The sequence below is a fragment of the Pseudomassariella vexata genome (assembly GCF_002105095.1).
Source record: "Pseudomassariella vexata strain CBS 129021 chromosome Unknown BCR38scaffold_6, whole genome shotgun sequence".
Taxonomy (NCBI): domain Eukaryota; kingdom Fungi; phylum Ascomycota; class Sordariomycetes; order Amphisphaeriales; family Pseudomassariaceae; genus Pseudomassariella; species Pseudomassariella vexata.
In genome coordinates this window covers 383,738-404,344 of record NW_024467961.1, presented here as the reverse complement: position 1 = coordinate 404,344, position 20,607 = coordinate 383,738, and the positions used below count along the sequence as shown (strand labels likewise).

General features: G+C 51.2%; 5 protein-coding genes across 5 annotated transcripts; 1 reads left to right on the top strand and 4 right to left on the bottom strand.

Moving 5' to 3' along the window:
• Positions 1 to 2,271: 2,271 nt before the first annotated feature.
• On the bottom strand, positions 2,272 to 2,990 carry BCR38DRAFT_186155 (uncharacterized protein). The gene is made up of 3 exons (XM_040853971.1): positions 2,900 to 2,990; positions 2,372 to 2,830; positions 2,272 to 2,315 (listed from the first exon to the last, which is right to left on the bottom strand). The coding sequence occupies exon 2, from the start codon at positions 2,770 to 2,772 to the stop codon at positions 2,401 to 2,403; it is 372 nt and encodes a 123-aa protein (XP_040716030.1). The 5' UTR covers positions 2,773 to 2,830; positions 2,900 to 2,990; the 3' UTR covers positions 2,272 to 2,315; positions 2,372 to 2,400.
• BCR38DRAFT_431205 (class V chitin synthase) lies at positions 2,373 to 8,931 on the bottom strand. The gene is made up of 3 exons (XM_040860086.1): positions 8,217 to 8,931; positions 2,900 to 8,160; positions 2,373 to 2,830 (listed from the first exon to the last, which is right to left on the bottom strand). The coding sequence occupies exons 1-3, from the start codon at positions 8,519 to 8,521 to the stop codon at positions 2,799 to 2,801; spliced, it is 5,598 nt and encodes a 1,865-aa protein (XP_040716029.1). The 5' UTR covers positions 8,522 to 8,931; the 3' UTR covers positions 2,373 to 2,798.
• Positions 8,932 to 11,386: 2,455 nt separating this feature from the next.
• On the top strand, positions 11,387 to 16,835 carry BCR38DRAFT_484355 (chitin synthase; the record flags this gene model as incomplete). Its single annotated transcript, XM_040863733.1, has 3 exons — positions 11,387 to 11,691; positions 11,743 to 15,405; positions 15,467 to 16,835. The coding sequence occupies 3 exons, from the start codon at positions 11,387 to 11,389 to the stop codon at positions 16,833 to 16,835; spliced, it is 5,337 nt and encodes a 1,778-aa protein (XP_040716028.1).
• A 1,362-nt stretch (positions 16,836 to 18,197) lies between these two features.
• Positions 18,198 to 19,743, bottom strand: BCR38DRAFT_408637 (branched-chain alpha-ketoacid dehydrogenase; the record flags this gene model as incomplete). The annotated part of the gene is made up of 3 exons (XM_040858287.1): positions 18,198 to 18,700; positions 18,785 to 18,849; positions 18,905 to 19,743. The coding sequence occupies 3 exons, from the start codon at positions 19,741 to 19,743 to the stop codon at positions 18,198 to 18,200; spliced, it is 1,407 nt and encodes a 468-aa protein (XP_040716027.1).
• Positions 19,744 to 20,163: 420 nt separating this feature from the next.
• Positions 20,164 to 20,491, bottom strand: BCR38DRAFT_484353 (peptidase inhibitor I9; the record flags this gene model as incomplete). The annotated part of the gene is made up of 3 exons (XM_040863732.1): positions 20,164 to 20,254; positions 20,311 to 20,420; positions 20,477 to 20,491. 3 exons carry the CDS (start codon positions 20,489 to 20,491, stop codon positions 20,164 to 20,166), a joined length of 216 nt encoding a protein of 71 aa, XP_040716026.1.
• Between the last annotated feature and the right edge of the window lie 116 nt (positions 20,492 to 20,607).

The following is a 20,607-nucleotide window of genomic DNA, read 5'->3' as shown; positions in this document are numbered from 1 at the left end:
TAGCCAACCCAGAAGCTTCACAGCAAAATTCAACTCTCACGAGGCCGCTACGTTATGCCAACCTTGGAATTTCCTCTTGATTACCTACCCACCAGGGCTTGCCTATGGCGACAACTTTGAAGCGTCGAAGTTGTGTCAGACGGTTTTTCTGCGACTGCGATGGTCTTGAACTAGGCATGAATACTCCTAATTTATCTTGCCAGGCCTAGAAGCCTGCTATCCCTATGTATTCCAGGCTTTGGCAGACCGCCAAGTCAACTTGGTAGGCTTCCAAAGTGGCTGAAACTGCATGAATAGAATACCTCAATGTGTTAGGAGTCTATAATAGACCACTCCGCATCCCGCTACGTACGAAGGGCCCGGGGTCATATGCACCAATTGTATCCCCGGACTCAGCTATGTCATGAACCACATAATCAAGTAGAGGTTTACACGTCATGGGAACAGGTTTACAGCCTTGCAGCCGGGACTCGAAGACTTGGTATTAGAAGTTTGGGTTATTCAACACGTTCTTCTCCATCAATGCATCCACTTGGACCACCGCCTGTGTGGTTGTGCCCGCGTACTTGTACTTGGAACTGGCACCGAAGATTCCTGATCTGGTCACCTCCAGAATTCCAAGGGAGCGAGGTTGAGATCCTGACATGATAGTGCTGTTACATGTACGTTTAAACCACCCTTAGTGTCACAGTAGGACTAAGTAAGTAGCGGTGCGAATAAACCATTGTGTTGCTGTGATATCTCACGATTACTGGCAAGACAACAAGGAACCTCTCATGACCAGCAAGAACCGTCGTGCCAGGGTCTTTCTAGATGGTGGAAGCCTTTTACCACCAAATTTTCCGCTGCGGCAGAAAAGGTTTAATAGCTCCCGACCTCCATTGTAAATCTCTTTCATCCAATGTTTCATAAACCGCTGCCGCTCCGCTTGGTCTTCTGGTTCATTTTGCTTTACTTTCCTCCATCCGTGGATTGGAAGCTTGCTGTTGACATACCAGGCGAAGACTTTGACCAAATTTTGCAATATCTCACCATAGATTAATGAGTTCTTACGCTTTTTACACATTCCACCGTATTATCTCGGTCCAGTTCGGCGCCATGACGTTGAGATGTTCTTCCTGACGGAGTCGAATCTAATATGGTGCTGGTGGCTGAGTTCCTCCAATTCCTGCCTGTTGATGTTCGTAGCTGGAGACTGCCAGCCTGCAAAGACTAATTTCATTTGCTGTTGGGTGACAGTACGGCAAATGACAGGATATCTGAGAGCTTGACTGACCCGCATCGATTAGGCTCAAGACATGTGTCCTTGGGGCTAGCAGGTTCCCAGGTGTTCCTGCCTACCTTGCAGTAGGACAGGAAGGCAGGCTCATGCCTTCCATGAGACTTCTTCCAAGCTCTCCGAGGTTGGCAGAGATATGTACATAGGTACAAGTAAATCCAACAGGCAGGCACGCCCACTTGCAACGAACTAGAGCTGCAAGATTTAGTATTGCCATTCGGCACAAGCTGTTACGAGCTTGACATGGGAAGGTATGTACTGTCAGAAAAGGTCGTGCAGTACAATGACCCAACCATTGTCCTAGATCTGGCTTTCAAAATACATGTTTCTGTCGATAGGGTGCGGCCCATTATGAATTGGTCGGGCAACAGCAGCAAGTATGTAATTGCAACTAGGACGAACTCTAGTCACACAAGGCCGCGATTGTATGACAAGAAAAAGGGGGACAGCGAAGAGGACATATGATACTGAAGCCAGACAGGTCCCAGCTATTGATGCAGAAGATCCGGACACTTACACTTATAGTCACCTGTGCACACAGTATGCAATCTTGCAGGGCGCCATCACCACAATTTCATACACGAGACTGGCCACAACTCCGGCGTAAGAGTCCGGTAACGAGACCTTCGACTGGCCCTTCGACAGGTATTTCGCACTATAATTGCAATACACCGTCCAAATGCCCAGCGCTATTGTAGTAGCGCTACGGCATAGTTGAGCAAACGCTGCATCCTTTGTCTAGCCCAGCGGCATGGTATGCAAGGTCATCTTTGAGTAGTAGTTGTTTAAACAAGTTAAAACATGCACAACAAAAAGAACACATGACTATAATGTTCCCTTGGTTCTCGAAAACAAACGGTGGGCTACTAATCGAAGCTATGAAAATGAGAGGGTGCGCCGCAATAAACAAATCATGGACTGCACTAATCACCTAGCACTTCCAAATAACAGCGAAACTGTAATTACAACAGTAGTGTCTGCTATAAACCAATATCCTTCTATGCGGGCAAACACGTGCAGAAAGGTATCCAGGAGGCTCCAGCATGAATCAGTGGGTATCAGGAGAAAGTCACAACACTGGGACGGACACACATAATGATAATGTAAGTTATGTTTACTCTTCAATGTATCCAACATCCAACAAACTGGCAATACAGCACAGACAACATACAAACTCCAATGTTTCCAATTCCCATATATCTCCACGCTCCCTTTCTTTGCGGATTCAGTTCAGATACAATGACGATATAACTATACCCCACCCCACCCGAACCCAAATCCCCGGTATATATTATGCTGGCGCTCTTCTGCTGGCGCTGCGGTTGTTGGTCGTTGCTGAAGAGCAAGGAGCTCTTCTCTCCTTTCCATCCGATTCTTTTTGGTAAACCCCATCTGACCGACCCATCTGCTCCAGTGTCAGGCCAGGAGAGTCGTGTCGCCAGCTGCGACGCATTATAATATATAAGATTTAATGAAATATATTTTTCATTCATATGCAGAAGGTGTAACAACAAGTTATCTACAGCTGGCCAGACAAGAGTGCTTCGGTCGCTATGGGAATTTCATGTTAGCATGTGCCATCAGATGCAACGGGTAGTAATAGCGGTAGTGGCAACTTACCAGAGTTGATATAAGCTCGCCTTGCATCAAGAGCAACACCGAAACGACGTTCCAGCTCCTGCTTAATGCCCTTCTTGGTAACCGTCATCAGATCAGCCGTTCGCAAAATCTCACGGATCTCAGCTAAGATGGCGTCGTCGCTCGGCATGCCAGCCAGATTGGCCATCTCCATTTCGGATTGGCCGAAGAACTGGGATCCACCAAACTGGCTCATCCGGTTGGCAGCCGAGTCGGTGTGAGCTAGCGACATACGGGAGGTGTCACCCATGTGCTGCATGTTGTAAGGCGGAACAACACCGTGTGAGGAGCCATTGTGGCTCGGGGCGTACCCGTACTCAGACGTGGCAAGGTTGGGCTTGGTGGCGTAGCTGTAGCCAGAGACCTCAGAGCGGGCATCATCGCGAGCCGTTTGCGCATCCCAAAGCTCGGCTTGGTATTCCTCCCACTTCTTACGCGGGATCGAGGCCGGGTCAAACTTGCCTTCGTCGGTAACGACAACCTTCTTACCACGTTCACCAGCCACAACACGGGTGTTACCCCAGTTGAAGTCGTCCATGTGCCAGAAGGCGTACAAGGGCAGACCGAAGGAGAAGACAGGGATGGCGAGCACGTACAGGATCATCCAGCCAATCATTTCCCACTTGCGACGCAAGATGAAGATAATGGCCTGCAGACCGTAAATGGCTCCCAACATGATGAAAGCCGTGATGGGCACGACCGTGGCTTTGGTAACAACCAAGACAATGAGGTACGTAATGTAGACGAGCGTAACGGGTTGCACAAGCGTCGAAAGCAAGTCAATAAAGACGATGAAACGCATGCTGAAGCAGCAGAAGCCACAAAGTTGAGCCAAGGGCATAAGCTCCATGAGGTTGTGCACCGTCGAGTTGATCCATCGTCGACGCTGTGAGAGGAAGACGGCCCACGAGTCCGGGGCAATGGTCCAAGCGTGAGCCGCGAAAATGTACTTGGTCTTGTACGAGTTGTGAAATTTGAGAAGGAGCGTCGTCAAATAACGATCCTCACCGAGATGCAGCAGGTTCTTCATGTGCAGTGTGTCCACACGAATGGTGGAGTAACTGTCGACCACCTCCCGACTGACGAAAAGCGGTTTCCCGGAATCGGCGGCGCGGATACGGTACATGGAGAAACAACCGGGCAAACAAGTGACACTGCCAAACAAGCTTTCGAAAGCCTTAGCAAGGTTGTGCGAAATGTAGTACTCGTACACTTGAATCATGGTGACGAAAGACGACTTGGCGTTGGTCAGCGCCGTTTCACCACATACAGCAATGAGCCTTGTATCGTCCAGGAACGCGGCAACCATGCGCGTGGCCGAGTCGGGTGCAACCACAGTATCGGCGTCAATTTGAAACATGAACTCGTAGAAGGTCGGATTAACGCCAATGATGTTCCGGATCTGGTGATACATCTCCAGCTCGAGTGGGCTCATGGAGAGGTTGTAGTGAACGCGATTGAGGAAACGCATGATGATCATCTGCGAGTCTCGCTTGCCACGGTTTCCGGGACGCGACACCTCCGACGGCTTGCCAACCTTGACGATGACCAGAAAAGGTACGATGTGGCCCTGGACTTCGTACAAGCCAGAGTATACCTTGCCCATGTTGTGCTGCTTGAGGCCTTCGCCGAGAGATTCGAAGCTGAGAGGTTCGGGATCCACCGTCTCGGACACGCCAAGAATGTCGAGCACGATGCGGGGCGTCGGTCTGTCGTTTCCTTGACCAATAATCATTCCATCACAGACGATGACGAGGAGTTTGCGCTTGTCGTCATATCGCATGCGAGCCGCCGAATCAATAGCTCGTCGAAGCGACTCTTCGTCTTCAGTGTATGCTGGGATCTGGCACATGATGAACTTGTCCAGATTCTCGGGCATGTTCTTGCCTCCAAATTGTAGAGCTGCAAAAAATTTGAAGCCAATAACGCTGCAAAGCAAGACGGAGACGGCCAAAATCAAATAATCTGCAAACTGGCACTTTATGGAGTTTCTCGTATCCTGGTCTCCCACGTAGAAGAGATTGTCAAGACAGAGCTTCTGACGCGCTCGCACTTCCGGGGTTAGGGCCAAAGAATTCCACGTCTTGGTTACATCCTGGCCAGCCTTCTTTTGGAAAAGGTCAACGACAGTTTGGCTCATGAAATTGGACACATCCGGGTCGGTTGGTTCCGCAACTCCATCGGGGACGGCGACGTGGCGGCCACCCACAATGTACTTGGTTAAGTCGTAGACACGGCCATTGAGAATGGCGATGGAATTCTTGTTTTCTGCGAGCGACTTGACGTATTCAGCAGAGTATCCAATGGTGCCCTTCTTGAAGTTGGACTTGAGCTCCCGCATCTTCTCGGCGAACCAATCGGGACGCGGGTCATCGGTGTAGTAGCGGAAGTCGTGGTATTTGGAGTTCAAGTCCTGGCTGCTGATGACGCTCGTCGACCCAGAAGTGTTAGTCGACTTGTAGTCAAGTTGGACAGCAGGATCGACCTGGCCATCGACGCCCTGGCAAAGAGCCGAAACCTGGACAGGGAACAAGGACGTAATATCCAACCCGGCGTACTGAGTAAGCTGCTTGGAGGCGATGTAAGGTGGGTAGTGCGTGGGGAGAAAGGCCTCGAGGTCGAAGATTTGACCACGAATGGCCACGTATGAGCCGTCACTGCCGGACTTGCCGTTGTACGCCGATAGCTCATCGGAGCTGAAGACGTTTTGCTTAGGACAGATGAGCAGCGGGAAGACCACCATGAAGAAGGCGGCGAGGAGACAGGTGAGCCAGATCATCATGTTGATGGCTAACTTTTCTCTCCAGGCTTGACGGACGTCCTTGCGAGGCATCCTGCCCAGCCAACGAATCAAGAAATCGGGAATGAACCACGTCAAGGCCATGCACACGAAGACCCAGCGCTTACGGGTTGGACTGTCCCGGTACTCCTCGACTTCAACAAGCGACTTCTCATTGCCCCTTTCCGCCATCTGCTCCCTGGTGTCCAGGTTCTTGAACATGTCACCTGCGCCGAGGGCCGAGGCGCCAGCGTCGGACCGAGCATCAGCATCCCCCCCAAAGTAGCCTGCTCGTGTTTTGTCACTATATTGAGGGGTATTGCCGACCGACAGGAGACGCTCCTTGGAAGCACCGAATGGTAGGTCGCCGGCAGACGGCGTTATGCCATCACCAACTTCGGAGGGATACCGTCCAGATGCAGAGCCGCCTTCACCAAGCTGGGCAATCTCCATCCAGCAGCGCTCGCTGATGAAGACACCCGTTGAACCAATTTGGATCTCATTACTGGCCCATTGCCGGTCATGGACCACCATTTCCACCTTCTCGCGCTCGCTGCCGACCAAGATGGTGTCGACATCGGCAAGACCAAGGAATTCGCCAAAGGGAAGGAACAGACTGAAGTCGGCTGACCGCAGACGCTGGCTGATCTCAGCGATGCCGAAGGTCTGAATTTGGGTCCGAACGCATTTGCTGTCGAACTGATTTGCAATGCGTCGGTCGTTGGGCTTCAGACAGAATACGAAGTACATGTTGGTGTTGGACGCCGTGAGAGACTGCTTGACGTTTTCAAGTGACGAGAGGAACTGGCCGGATGCACCTTGCTCGGAATGGCGGGTGTTTGAACTCTTACCAGTTTCGCCAGTGCGACCTTCCGGATGGTTTTCGCTGTCACTGCCGAAGTCATCCACAGATTGTTGCCTGCGCACGCGAGCCGTTCGCGCAGCCCTACCGTTTTTTCTAGACATAACACTGGGCGCTCGCATGGGCTTAGAGCTGACCGAGGCTTGCATAACTGTGGTTCTCTCATGCGGGTGCATGACCGTCTGCAAAGCCTCCTGTCCGAACAGGCGGGTGACAAACTCACTCTTGCTGGACTTGATGAGGTTCATCAGATCACCCGAGATGACTTCGCCGTTCTCTTCTACCAGACCCTTGATGGGGTATTCCACCTCTCCAGCAAAGTGCTTAACAGTAAAAGTGGCGGCTGTGTTCTCCGTGAAGAAATTGCTTCCTGGGAGCTTGGCCTGAGCGGAACTGACGTGAATGGCAGGGTTCTTGCCCTCGAACCGCTTTCGGAGACTCTCCAAGAGTTGCATATCAGTTCGATGGCGCCGGGTCTGGTCATCCAAAATGCTGAGTAAACCATTTCCAGATTTGAGCATGCCCTTCACAGCGTCCGAATTGTCGAAGTAGCTTGTTGCAGCGACCGTAACTTCCTCAGTTTCCAACATGTCTGCCTTGCGGTCGAAGAAGTTTTGGAGCGTCATGTTGTAAAGAGTTTCGGTGGCGGCGTTGTTGAGAAGCTGGTCGAGGGCCGAACCCGTCGATGATTGTTGGGCGAAACCGGGAAAGTCAATAATGGAAATGGTGTTGGCGATGGCCTCTTCGGGAGCGCAAATCTTCTGGTTGACCGTCTCGATCACATATGCGACCATGAGCGAGTAAAGTGTTCGTGCAAGCTCATCGGCGTTTGCCCGAGCTCCAATAGGGTCCAACATAACAGTCACCCTCTCCCTGTGAATCATCTTGGTCTTGTAGCCCATGGTTGTCTGCAGATCTTGGGAACTGACACCCAGGAACGCCGCAATAATGCCTAACACATCCTTATTCTTCACAGCCGTTACCGTCTGTCCGCCTTCGTGGGAGAAGCCGCCACTGTCGTCTCCCATGGCAGTTGTGCTTGCCGACGTCTCGAACTCGAGTTGGCCAATGTGCAAGATACAAGCTAGAATTTGGCAGATTTCGGCAATCTCGCTCCTGGGAAACTCGAGCTTACGCAGAGCCGTCTTGAACAGTTGGAAGCCATCGGCATCATTGATTCCGACTTTGAGCTGCGTGGGGTGGCCCAGGTACTTCCACCGGCGATGCCCCGCGGCGTCTCTGGGTGTGTCGATTCCAAGATGGGACTTCTCAGCCTCGCTTGTCCCTGCGAGCAAGTAGTACAGAACATGAAAATTGCGCTCTCCCGTGGGAACATCGGCAATTCTGCTCCGTTCCAGACGGTGATCCAACAGTTTTCCTCCAATGAGAATTGGATTCGTCGTCGATGCTGTGTCGTACTGCAACTCGTAAAACAGACCAGCCTTGGACGCCGTAGGAGTCGTTGCGGTTTTGGTGGTGGTCAAAGTGTCGAAGATATAGGCCGCAAGCGAAACCTTGGAAGACAGAGGCGTTGAAGACTTATTCAAGAGCGAGGTCAGGAGATGGGATCGAATCGTCGTCTTTCCAGATCCGGATTCACCCCTGAAATTGAAGTCAGTTTACGGGAACAAGTCACGAACCAAATTCGATCGACTTACAGAAACAAAACTGCCTGGTTTTCCGTTCGATGTCCCAATCGAAGGAAAGCCCTGTCGGCCATGTCCTCAGCGCCCGCCATAGCGCTTCCTTCTTTTCCGCCATCGAGACCTTTGGTGGAGGTCGTGTAGGTGTTGAGAGACACGAGTGCATGTGAGGACAATCGAGCAGTGGGTATCGAAACATGGAAACGACTGGCGAGGTGTGCCGTTATGTTCGTGTCGGACTGTAGATGCGTGGGCAACGAGGGCAGCGAAGGTTGAGTATGGGCGCCCCCACTGCCACCCATGGGCAGATTCAGAGCCATGTTGTTGGAAGCAAGCAGTAAATTATCAGGCGGGAAGGAGGGATTGACGATGCAAGATGTTGTTTGCAGGTATCGTGAGCGTTAGAGACGCGAAGGCCCCTAAGGCCCTTCAATTCGTATGCCGACTGCGGATCGTGGTTGATGGCGTGTAAATTCTCTGGCTGTCTCTACTTTGGTAGCTAAAACCCATCCAATTCGGTCCAGTATGTATGTAGCGTTGGAAGCGAGTGTAAAATTAAGTACAGCAACGAATGTGGGATACAATGGAAAAGATAATAATAAACAAGAGAAACGCGAGAGCTTGGTGATGCTCTTCTCTCCCGCAACGTTTACTTCCCAAAAAGTGTAAAATGGGGTGTACTCGAACTTGAGTTCAGTCGTGCAACAGGGAAAGGGACTGTTGTCTTTGGTAGCGCTGCATTCGAGTTTATTTTTGTACGGCGGGCCGCAGGGGCCAGGTGCGCATATTTATTCCTCATGCAGCTCATACGAAGTACTCTGGAGAGTGGCACCAACACGGAGCTAGATCCCGGCACGTTCTCTTTGGTTTACACTACGAAGTATGGATCCGTGGTCCTCGACGTGGTGTAAATTGGCCAAGTCGGAATCACCATTGCTTCGAATCCATTACACTTGTGTTGCTTTTCTAGAAACGACGTTCACGTTGCATTTGGTATGACCTCATTCAAGTTGTTTGCTGTCAGTTGTGCTGAGAGGTTGGGATTGATTCCGGGTACGCTGAACAAACAATAAATTGCCTTCAGTCCATTGGCGCAAATCTTTGGATCCCCAAGCTGGCATACTCAGGGGTTGATGGAAATGCGACGATATTTCATTCTGTTTAACCTCCTCTACCGCATTATTGATATTTGTTGAGATTGAGGACACGGATTTGTCACTGTCTGGAGTCTTGCTATGCAACTTACTGTAGTACATTCAGAAACATTACGGAAGCTCGAAAGCCGCCCGAGGCTTGGATAACCGGAGCGGAAATGTCAGGGGAGTTACCCGTTACCTTTCAACTGATGATGCACAGTTTGGACGGATTAGACTTTAGACCAAGACGAGGTATCCTGTCTCGCCCAAGTTGAAGCTGCAGCTATCACGTTATGCTGCTCCAGATCAGCACCGGCAAATGCATCGTAGTATCAGAAACCGCATGATCAGCTCCAAGTTCCGGCGTGGAAGCGAAAGAGTCCGACAAGGATGACTAGCCGCTGACAAGAGCGATCCTGCTTGTCCTTAGTAGCAAATAGTAGGGAACTCTTGAAATCACAGCCTCGAAGTTGAAAAGAAACCCCCAAATCCAAACAGTGACTGCAAATAGCTCGAGGAATTAAACAAAACCAGTCCGAAAGGCTGTGTCTTTGGCCTGGAAAAAGACAGTCATTTTTTAGTGGCCAGTTCAACAGTTCATGAGTCTGCTGGCGACTTGCATTTGTCGCATGAGCCCTCCCGTTGGGCGGCGTTCTGTGGGAACGCAGCTAAAAATAAAGTTGAATACGACAGGGTCACACCTGCTTCCGATGGGCAACGGGCTTCCCTGCGCTCTGATCGTGGTGTCACGAAGTGACACCCGACAACGAGAACAGGAGAATTTGAGTCTTGAGCCAAGGTTGCCGTTCCATCCATAATTCACAATTATTGCATTGTGCCCTACCAATCAACAATGCCATTTACTTGTCTATTCATGGATTGACTGACCCTGAGCAAAGCTTGGCAGAGAGAGGCAAAAAGACGCTTGATTGACCCATGAGTTTCACTCGTATTGTTGTTGGCCCGAGTTAGTGGTGCGGCCATGCCCGTGTGTGGGCAGTGAGGCAGTGAAAAAACCCATGGGAAGTTCGAGAAGGTCATCGACCTTGGCACTTTGCAACTTGCAACGCATCAGTGATCAATCTGATGTGCCCACCGCCCATCAGCCCATCAATCGGAAGCCAAATTGGTCATCGTGTGGGTAAGTGCTCCAGTCTCGCCCCTTCGTATTCCTTCTACACGAACATGGCCGATGCCAGCTTTTTATGCATAGAGCCTCCACAACAGCCAGAGCTGAGTGGGGAGGTGCGGCTGTTCCAACCATGAGTTGGGCGCTGTGGTTGGACAAGGTCAGAGAAGAGCGTCTCAGGGGTTGGACTGAGGGTCAGCGCGGCCTCAATTCATTCGCGACCGCGCCTCTACCCAGCTCTGCCCCGGACAGAACAAAATAGGCAGATCGACACTATTCTAATGCCGGCCGAGCACCTTAATTACTTGTGCAAAATAGTCTTTTGGGGTTGGCGCGAGTGCGCAAATGGCTCTAAAGCCCGCCGTATTCCAATTCGCCTACCCAGCTACCCGCTCCCTCAGCAGGGAACAGTGGTGATCACCCTGAAGGTCGTTTTCGATCGGTTTTCAGAGTAGACAGAACAGCGAACCTCATTGTCTCTTCCCCAACACCATCAAGAGTCTCCCTTGCGGCTCTCGGGTTTCTTCTCCTTCTGTATCTTGCCATTGTGCTATCCAATTGTGCTATCCAACCGCCTCACTCGCTTTGGCGGCATATAGTATCTATCGTTTATAATCGTCTTCCTTATTACTTCCTGCACGGCGAGAAATAGGACGGCAGCGTTGAAAGTGTTGCTCGGCGACCACCACCTGCAGCCTCTTTTTTAGACTCCCCATCACGTAACGACACACTCGCTCCCCTCACGATTTGCTCCCATACTTGAACTTTATAAACTGCTCGTTGCTGCCTTGAGCGCAGCGACTGACTTGGCCTTGAGGAAAGGAAAGATTGGATACACCACAACATCTGCCGCGTCCCGCTCAACTTGACCAAACCAACGTGATTGTCCGTAAGGACACCACGACTCAATTGAGTTGACAATGGCCAATTCACAAGCCCGTATGTCGATGTATTCGGTAGCGTCCGACTCTGGGGGACCTCGAGGACCTGGACCACAACCCTCCCAAGTATCAACGACGACACTTCTCAACGGCATTCACAACATCTACCTTTCCGCTCAGCCATATCGACTCGATGCCGGTACGAGCGTCGTCGTTAACACATGGCTAACTGCCACACAAGCCGGACCTGAAGGAAGAACAGGAGGGACGGTAGACCCTGCGCTGGGAGCTCGAGCTTGGGAACATGCTCGACGACGTGCTGAGGATGGATGCATTATTCTTGGGTTCGTTCTCATCTTTCGCAAATATAAGGTATTTCTATTAACTTGAAGTAGCTCCCTACACCCATCGGCGCCCTCTCTTCTGGCGCCGTTCCTTTTGTCGCTACCTCTCTCCATCCCGCAATCCGTGTTTACTGCTCTCGAAGTTCTTAGGCCCTTCATTCGATGTGTAACGCCTTACAACCCTTCAACACCCCGTGAAATCGGACTCGGTGCAACTTTGACCCTGAACCTCGCGGGCAACTTGACTGCAGCGACTCTCGCTCTGTCTCAGGGGGGAATAGACACCACTAAGGGCTTGTTGAACATTCCCGCCGAGCCAGGGCACCGAGCCTTTGACGTCTTCTACTATTTGCTTACTTCAGCATCCACTCCCGCCGAACGCGAGTTCCTGGGACTTAAGCCAGCTGCGAACTACTCTTTGCTCGCCAAATCGGGCACTTACGACCCTCCTTCGTACCTGCCTACTGCTGACGACGCTGCGGCTGCCGATGACTTCCGCACGGCTTTAAAGGAGATTGGCATCAAGGGGCCAGCTCACAGAAACTTTATTTCGACACTTGCCGGACTCCTCAAACTAGGCAACACCCTAGATTATAATGTGGACGGAGATGTTCTTGATGACATCTGCGAGGATGTAGGTGGACTACTGGGTCTCGATCCTGAGGTGCTCGCGAGGCAATGCAGCACCGAGGACAGGCAAACTCTGATTGGAGGGCTCTACGAGGCCCTTGTTGACTGGGTCATCTTCAAAGCTAATGTGGCGATTGCGGCTCAAATGGAACGGATTCGGGATGGTACAGAATCGTCCGACGGACGTGGCGCCCGTACGCCTACTCCAAACGAGGACAATGGCGACACTGTCTGCATCTCCGTCATTGAAATTCCCGACCCATCGCTAGGCAAGGCTTTGGCCATGCGTAGCATCTTCGATGATAGCACGGGCATCAATGCTGAAATGAAAGAGGACGGCGTCGAAGTAGTTTCTGCGGGAAGCTCTGTCGTTCGCGAAATGCAGACTGCTGTCTCGGACGTTGCACCCGACTTGGGCATCCTGACTGGCCCAGTTGCCCGGGAAAGACTGCACGTGTTGGAGAAGCGGGAGGAGGTCCTCGAGAAGGTCGGCTTGGCCGGCGAGGATGATGGATTCCTCAAGAAACTGCTGTTCCCAGTCAACGGACAGGGCATTAATCTCGGCCGAAATGGCCGCCTCGACCTGGCTTCGGTTTTGAGCTCGAGCCGTGTCTGGTATCACCTGTCGCTGCACCCAACTGACGAGTCTCCCGCCAGTTTAGCCGCCTTACCGTCCGTCACATCGGCGTGGTCTGCCGGAACCGTGTCACGGCAACTCCGAGCCTGGAGACTGCCGGAATGGGCCAACCGTCGAAACAAGAACTTGGATTTCACCGCAGATTTCGACCTGGAGGAGTTCGCCCAGCGATTCGCCCCACTAGGTTGCATAGATGGCCGGGACGGAATCGAAACGTGGATCCTGGAAAGAGGCTGGAGCAACGGTGAAGTTGTTGTAGGCAGAGAGCGCGTCTGGATGCGTGAAAATGCTTGGTGGGAAGCCGAGAGCATGCTCGACCTCAAGCCCACCGGCAACGTGCCCAGCATGGGCCACATGATGCTAGCTCCAGGCGGTCTTGAAACGGGGTACTCGAATGGTGGCAGTGGTTACTTCGGAGCCCCTTTGGCGGACCACGACACCAACGGGAGCCGCGACCAGCTGCTACAGTCCCGCAACCAGAGTCAAGTTACTCTCGGTCAGCACCTGGCTGGCCCTTTCATGGCCTCTACAGCTATGCGCAACGCCAGCAGTGGCGACTACGGTCTTGGCAACAAGGGAGACAAACACCATGACCAGGTCTATTATACGGCTGAAGGCGAGTTCATTGGCAACTTGGACCCTGATCTGGCTCAAGGCAAACATGTTGAAACCCAGGACACGAGCTTCACTCGCCGTATCTGGGTTGCTTTCGTGTGGGCTAACACTTTCTGGATTCCCTCTCCCTTGCTTAAATGGGTTGGGCGTATGAAACGACCTGACGTCCGCATGGCATGGCGTGAGAAATTGGTTCTGGTGTGGCTCATATTTTTGTCCAACGCACTCATCATCTTCTGGATCATCTGGTTTGGTAAATTGCTCTGTCCCAATATGGATAAGGCTTGGACGCAGGACGAAGTCGCAAATCACCTAGGTGAAGCCGACTTCTGGGTCAGCATCCATGGCAAGGTATATGACATATCCAAATTTTGGAAGCTCCAGCATAGCGACACAGATACCGACACGACAAGCGAACTGATGCTACAATTCGCTGGTATGAATCTCGATGGGTATTTTGTGGCCCCTCTCCCACTCACCTGTCCGGGGCTCGGCATTAAGGAGACGACGTACCTTACGTTGAACAACACGCCAACACTCACAGAGGGTGTCCACACTTCCGGGTACCTCCAGGCCGATACGACCACCAAGCTTCATTCTGACACGTGGTACCGCGACTACTTCCAGCCCAGAATTAAGGAATACTACCATGGTGAGCTTGTTTGGGACAAGGAGACGGTTAATTCGGAAGGCTCCGACGACAACCATATGTGGGTCATCTATGATGGCTCGATCTATGACTTGACGGACTACTTCAACACGATTGATTATTACCAAAATCTTGACACATACAATTTCCTGGATACCACCATGATCAACACTGTCAAGAACAACCCGGGCGAGGATGTTACGACGTCCTGGAACACCCATATCAAGAACGTGCAGTCCAATGAGACTGCGTATGCCACAGCCCTCAACAGTCTCAACTGCATCAAGGAGACGTTCTATGTTGGCATCCCAGATTTCCGTTATTCGGCTAGGTGCCAAGTCAACAACTATATTCTGCTCACTTTCACCATCATTGTCTGTTCAGTCATCGCCATCAAGTTTATCTCGGCGTTGCAGTTCGGGTCCAAGCGACGACCAGCTCCCCAGGACAAGTTCGTTATTTGTCAAGTTCCTGCTTATACGGAAGGCGAGGACTCATTGCGGAATGCACTAGACTCCCTCACAGCTCTGCAATACGATAACAAGAGAAAGCTGATCTGCGTCATCTGTGATGGTGTCCTCATTGGTGAGGGCAACGACCGCCCAACCCCCAAGATTGTACTGGATATTCTGGGTGTCGACCCGAAGCTTGACCCTCCGGCTTTGCCATTCAAGTCTGTGGGAACCGGCAGTGAGCAATTGAACTACGGAAAGGTGTATTCTGGCCTCTACGAATTCGAAGGCAACGTCGTCCCGTACATGGTTGTCGTCAAGGTCGGCAAAGAATCCGAGCAGACCAAGTCCAAGCCTGGTAACCGCGGCAAGCGTGATTCTCAGATCTTGTTGATGAGCTTCCTCAACCGGGTGCACCACCGAGCTCCAATGAACCCTCTTGAGCTGGAAATGTTCCACCAAATTAACAACATTATTGGAGTCGACCCCGAGCTTTACGAATACCTGCTCATGATCGATGCCGATACTTCTGTACGCGAAGATTCGTTGAACCGGCTTGTCGCTGCTTGTGCCAACAATGCTAAGATCGCCGGTATCTGTGGCGAGACTGCTCTTCAGAATGAGGACAGATCGTGGTGGAGTATGATCCAGGTCTACGAATATTTCATCTCGCATCATCTGGCAAAGGCCTTTGAGTCACTCTTTGGAAGTGTTACTTGTCTTCCTGGATGGTATGTGTTCCCAAAATCGCTTCCATCGCGTTTGTTGCATTTAAATTAACCCTACCTGCAGTTTCTCCATGTACCGTCTGCGAACATCTGACAGAGGCAAGCCTCTGATCATTTCGGATAATGTTATTAAGGAATACTCCGTTTGCAACGTGGACACGCTTCACAAGAAGAACCTGCTATCACTCGGAGAGGATCGATATCTCACAACCCTTATGACCAAGCATTTTCCATACATGTCATTCAAGTTTATCGCCGATGCATACTGTCAAACGGCCGCACCTGACGAATGGAGCATTCTCTTATCTCAGCGACGAAGATGGATCAACTCGACTATTCACAACCTGGCTGAACTGGTGTTGTTGAAAGACATGTGCGGTTTCTGTTGTTTCTCGATGAGATTTGTCGTCCTGATTGACCTGACGGGTACCATAATCTTGCCGGCCACATGCGTGTACCTCGGATACCTGATTTACCTCGTCGCGACCGGCACGGGCCAGTTCCCCTTGATCTCAATTATTATGTTGGCGGCCGTGTACGGTCTCCAGGCGCTGATCTTCATCCTCAAGCGACAGTGGCAGCATATTGGATGGATGATTATCTACGTCATGGCTTTCCCCATTTACTCGTTCGTTCTGCCCATTTACTCTTTCTGGAACCAGGACAACTTCTCGTGGGGTAACACGCGTATCGTCATTGGAGAGAAGGGCAACAAGCAGGTTGTGGCTGTCGACGATGAGGGCTTCGACCCCCGCTCCATTCCCCTGCAGCGTTGGGACGACTACGCCATGCTAAACAACCTGCCCGGCCGTCGCGGCTTTCACGCTGAGAAGTCGGAGCATACGCCGTTCGAGGACAGCTACGAGATGGATGACATGAAGTCAGTCTACTCCTCTGTGCGCCAGCCTTCGGTCCTCACTGGCCTTCACGGTGCCAACCGCGCGGGATCAGCCTTCATGCCACCGCAGAGCCCGGCACCCTTCGCTCGACCCCAATCCAACTTTGCTCCGTACTCTGATAACCCCATGCATCGCGGCTCCATGGCCTCCGTCGGAGACATCCACCGCATGCAAAGCCCATACCAAGACCCCTATCGCCCATCAGTGTCTAACCTGCGTGCCGTCAGCAATAATTCGCCGGCGCTCGATATGCAGCAGCGGCAATCTACCACTAGCCTGGGCTATTCGGGCGGCCATCGTAACCCCCAGGCTCAGCAATCCGTGACCTCGTTTGATTTCCAGAGGGGCACCGCAGGGCCCGATGACTACAGTATCACCGAAGCTATCCAGGGCGTGCTCCGGGATATTGATCTTGATACGTGCACTAAGAAGCAGGTGCGTGCGCTTGTGGAGCAGCGTCTGCAGACAGAGCTTGTCGGCGAGAGGAGGACGTTTATGGATCGGCAGATTGATAATGAGCTTGCTAATATGTAGATGGAGATGGTGACTCCAGTTGTTGAGTTGGTGTTTTCACGTCATATTTTGTATATACACATACATCTCACCAACCAACTACCAAAGTAGCCATCTGGGGTTCGTGAAACTTACTAAAACATTGGGGACCGGGCGTTGAGAGACACAATGATGTGTTAATCTTAGTACTAGGTGCGAGTGAGCGCCCTAGGGTAGTGCATTTTGAAGGGAGCTTCAGGTTAAATTACTTGTTTTAACAAATCCTCGGAAAGGAAAGGAATGGGATAGGATGCGTGGATTTTTGCATCACATACAGACGGTCTCAAGAATAGGATGTAGCTTTCTGCACTTTGCTTCCTACACTATGCTTCCTACACTTTGCTTCGTTCGTTCGTCCCGGTGAAGGCTCGTCATGTTCCGAAGTATGTTCACAGTCATTCACCCTTCTTACTAGCCAAGGAGCGGATCCTGGTCTTGTCTATACTCGAAAGTGACCATACCCCGGAAATGTTGATGTTGCCCCTCGGTTCAAGTAAGGCTTCTTAACCAGACAACTAACGCGTGGCACTTTGTGTCTCAATTTCATCCAATTTTCCGGTATATGGCAAGGAAAACTGAAGATTTTTCATGACATGTCGATCCGATAGGACTTACAAGTGCGTGCCACTTATTCCACTATGACCACAGACGCACTTGATCCATCTTCGAGACCCAACTTCGTTGGGTGAAATATGCCAACAGCAGCAACATGTCGGTACCAAGTTATCCAACGTTATTCCGAATACATAGCCCCACGATTGTTTTGCCTTCTTGATAGACTTATCAAGATATGGATAGCGTAACCTCAATGACGTCTCCCCTGTAGGGTTGTGAGTATTAAACCAGAATAGTCTTACGGGATGTTTTCACTTTCGGGTTATACGCGCATGTTATTTAGAGCGGTATTCATTGATAATGTTCACGTTGTGTTAATGTTAGGGTAGACTTGTTTAGAAGCTGCGTTACTACGTATTATTGAGGGCAGTTGAGAACAAGTCTCCTGGGCACTAGTCCAGCATGTAATTCCTCATTCCAGTTATTTTATACAACGTGTATATACACTCAGCGGCTTTAACGATGACATACTGTGTTACTTCTACTGATACCGTGGTCATTATCACCATGCCAAAGAAGACAACGTATAGTCCAATGTAGAGCGCCTTGCAATTAATTATGTGATTTCACATGTCTTCTGTATATATGTACGTCTATGTAAGTAGCGAATGCTCCCAACATACAACGCCTTTCAAACCTCTTTACGGTACGTTCACTCTTGCGCCGTATGCCCAAACGCCATGAACTCCCCAAGGTTTCTCCAGCAATCGATCCCACACTATGATAAAATCAATGAATCTTCCCCACGCCCTTCAATTTGAGGTACACATCACAACCCCAACCATGGAGGCTCTGTACCGCAATATCCCCACCGAAATAATTAGCATATGCTCTACTGAGCGGCAGCCCATACCCGAGCCCCGCAAGCGAGCTCCCGCCTCCACCAGCGCCAGAAAGCATGCTAGTGCCGAACAACTCCTCTTCCTCGGAGAAGGTAGTGAAACTGTAACCCCAAATTCGGGGGAGGATATCGGACGCAATACCGCCGCCTCGGTCTCGGATCCGGATCGTCACGCCAGGCGCATTGTCGTCAAGCGGCTTAATGGCCTCGCTCCTGAAAGCGCCTTTGTCTTCGGCGGGAGGACCGACCTTGACTTGCGGTGCCTCCGTGTCGGGCCGTTGGGGTGCAATGGTGATGACGACGGGCTCGAGGGTCCTACCCCTTTCCTCGACGGTGGCGCGGAAGGCGTTCTTGAGCAGTTCGGTGATTATGTATTCTAGGTGCATCGGGACTAAATCCGGGGAGTCAGCATTGATTTTCAAACTCTCAACTACTCGTAGTCTCTAAAAAGGAGGGAGGTCCTCGAGTGACCTACCATACGCAAAGTTTGTCTCTAGCTCCCCTTCAATAATCCACTTGGGTCTTATGCCATATTTGTACCTTCATAGCGCATCGTCAACAATAAAGCCAGAAGCGTTTTGTATCCAAAACTTACTCGCAGATCTCTGCCACATATCCAGCGCAGCTATCAACAATCTGAGCCGGGCAGAGCGCCGTGTTTATCACACCAATGTAGTGCGGGTGCTCGGGGCATGGAGTCGGACTAGCCGAGGGGTCGAAATGAGCCGCACTACTATAATGTAGCGCGATATGTTGTTCCGCAATGAGACGCGTACCGATGCGAGCACGCAGGTGCTTATCCAGGAACTCCGTCACTTGTTCAGGCGAGATGTATTTACGGGACTCCAGGAAGCCCTTGGCGAGAATGGGGATCGTGTCTTGGTGGGTTGCGACTAGTTCGGCGAGAACCGATGTGAAGGCGATTTCATCTTGGACGTTCGATATCGTGCGATGTTTCCATGGGAGGAGTGTCGACAGCGAGTGCAGGTAGTTGTTGTAGATCTTGTTGATGTTGGGATTTGAGACGACGATGAAAGGCAGGTTGCGCAGGGCTTGGATACGATGGGCGAGTCGGATCGGCAACAGGCTCAAGGTGAAGTTCGCTGAGGAGAAGAGGGCTTCTGTCGAGAGCGGTGGTCTGCCATGTTTCACGAGGTCTGCGAGGCTGAGGGGATGTTGGTGTTGTTTGCTTAAATCGGCGATCTCTCCATTCGTCACTGGGGCTGTCGTGAGTGGATTCCAATTCGGGGTTTTGGAGGAAGAATTTGCTGTGGCGAAAGTCGTGTACAATGCTGTTCTAGAGGCAATACCCAGGGGCGTTGAGCATGAAGCACGAGTTGCGCATAGTCTAGCTCGTCTGGAGGACGCTTGTCCAACGGGTATAACGGTAGTCGCAGGGACCTTCAGCCTCAATGACCGGTGTAACCCTCTCATGACTGGTATATTGCATTTAATATGCCCAGTCGTGAGATTGTCGAATATTGATCGAATCATGAGCACAAGTCGAGGCGGTGATGTTCTAAAAGTCGTCATAAGCCAACCTCAAAACAATCCAAGCTCGCTATCTTATCACCAAACATGCCGATCCAAGCCGAGATCGGTAGTTGGCTTGCCGGCAGGGACACCAATTCTTCTCGCCATGCACTTGCAGCTGGGATTGCTGCGAACCGATTGGGAATTCGCAAGGGTATCGCTTTAATTTCTACATGGAAGAGTAGATCAGAGCATCGTGATTACCATTTCACTTGTCGCAGTGTTGGGTCTCCATTTATCAAGTGGTGCCTTTAGGTAATACTAGCTCTAACTCCAATACCCCGCATCGTGGATTGCCCCTCCATCATTGTTTACATGTGCTTATTGAGTCTTGACCTCTTGGTCCAGCTCAACGGCCTTAACGTGTTCATGGGACTCAAGAGTCTGCACGGAGTCCTTGGGGAACTCAACACTGTAATGATGGAGTCAGCTCAGGGGAATGGTGGTCGATGGGGAGTGAATTCGTACGAGAAACCCTTGATCAGATTGTACTCATGGCCAATCTTGCCGCCCTGCTCCTCGGCGTGCTTCTTTGCGGCGGCAACCTGCTCAGGGGAGGCGTCTGGCTTACAAGTGACCTTGAAAATGTTAGTAAAGGGAGTAGCGGGCTACAGTTGGAGGGCGATCAACATACAATGTAGGTAGGCATGTTGACTGTGCGTGAAGTGTGAAATAAGTATCTATTTGGTCTTGAGTGGTCGTATAATTGCCGGGAATACTCTTGTGGAGAAGAGAGGATTTGTCTTTGTAGGAGTGGATAATGGA

Bases quoted from the DNA above. Each gene is read 5' to 3' on its own strand.
- BCR38DRAFT_186155 (XM_040853971.1), bottom strand. From the start codon at position 2,772: ATGAATGAAAAATATATTTCATTAAATCTTATATATTATAATGCGTCG.
- BCR38DRAFT_431205 (XM_040860086.1), bottom strand. From the start codon at position 8,521: ATGGCTCTGAATCTGCCCATGGGTGGCAGTGGGGGCGCCCATACTCAA. The intron at 8,161-8,216 runs GTAAGTCGATCG...CTTCAATTTCAG, and splicing joins AACCAGGCAGTTTTGTTTCT to GGGTGAATCCGGATCTGGAA. The intron at 2,831-2,899 runs GTAAGTTGCCAC...AAATTCCCATAG, and splicing joins GCGAGCTTATATCAACTCTG to CGACCGAAGCACTCTTGTCT.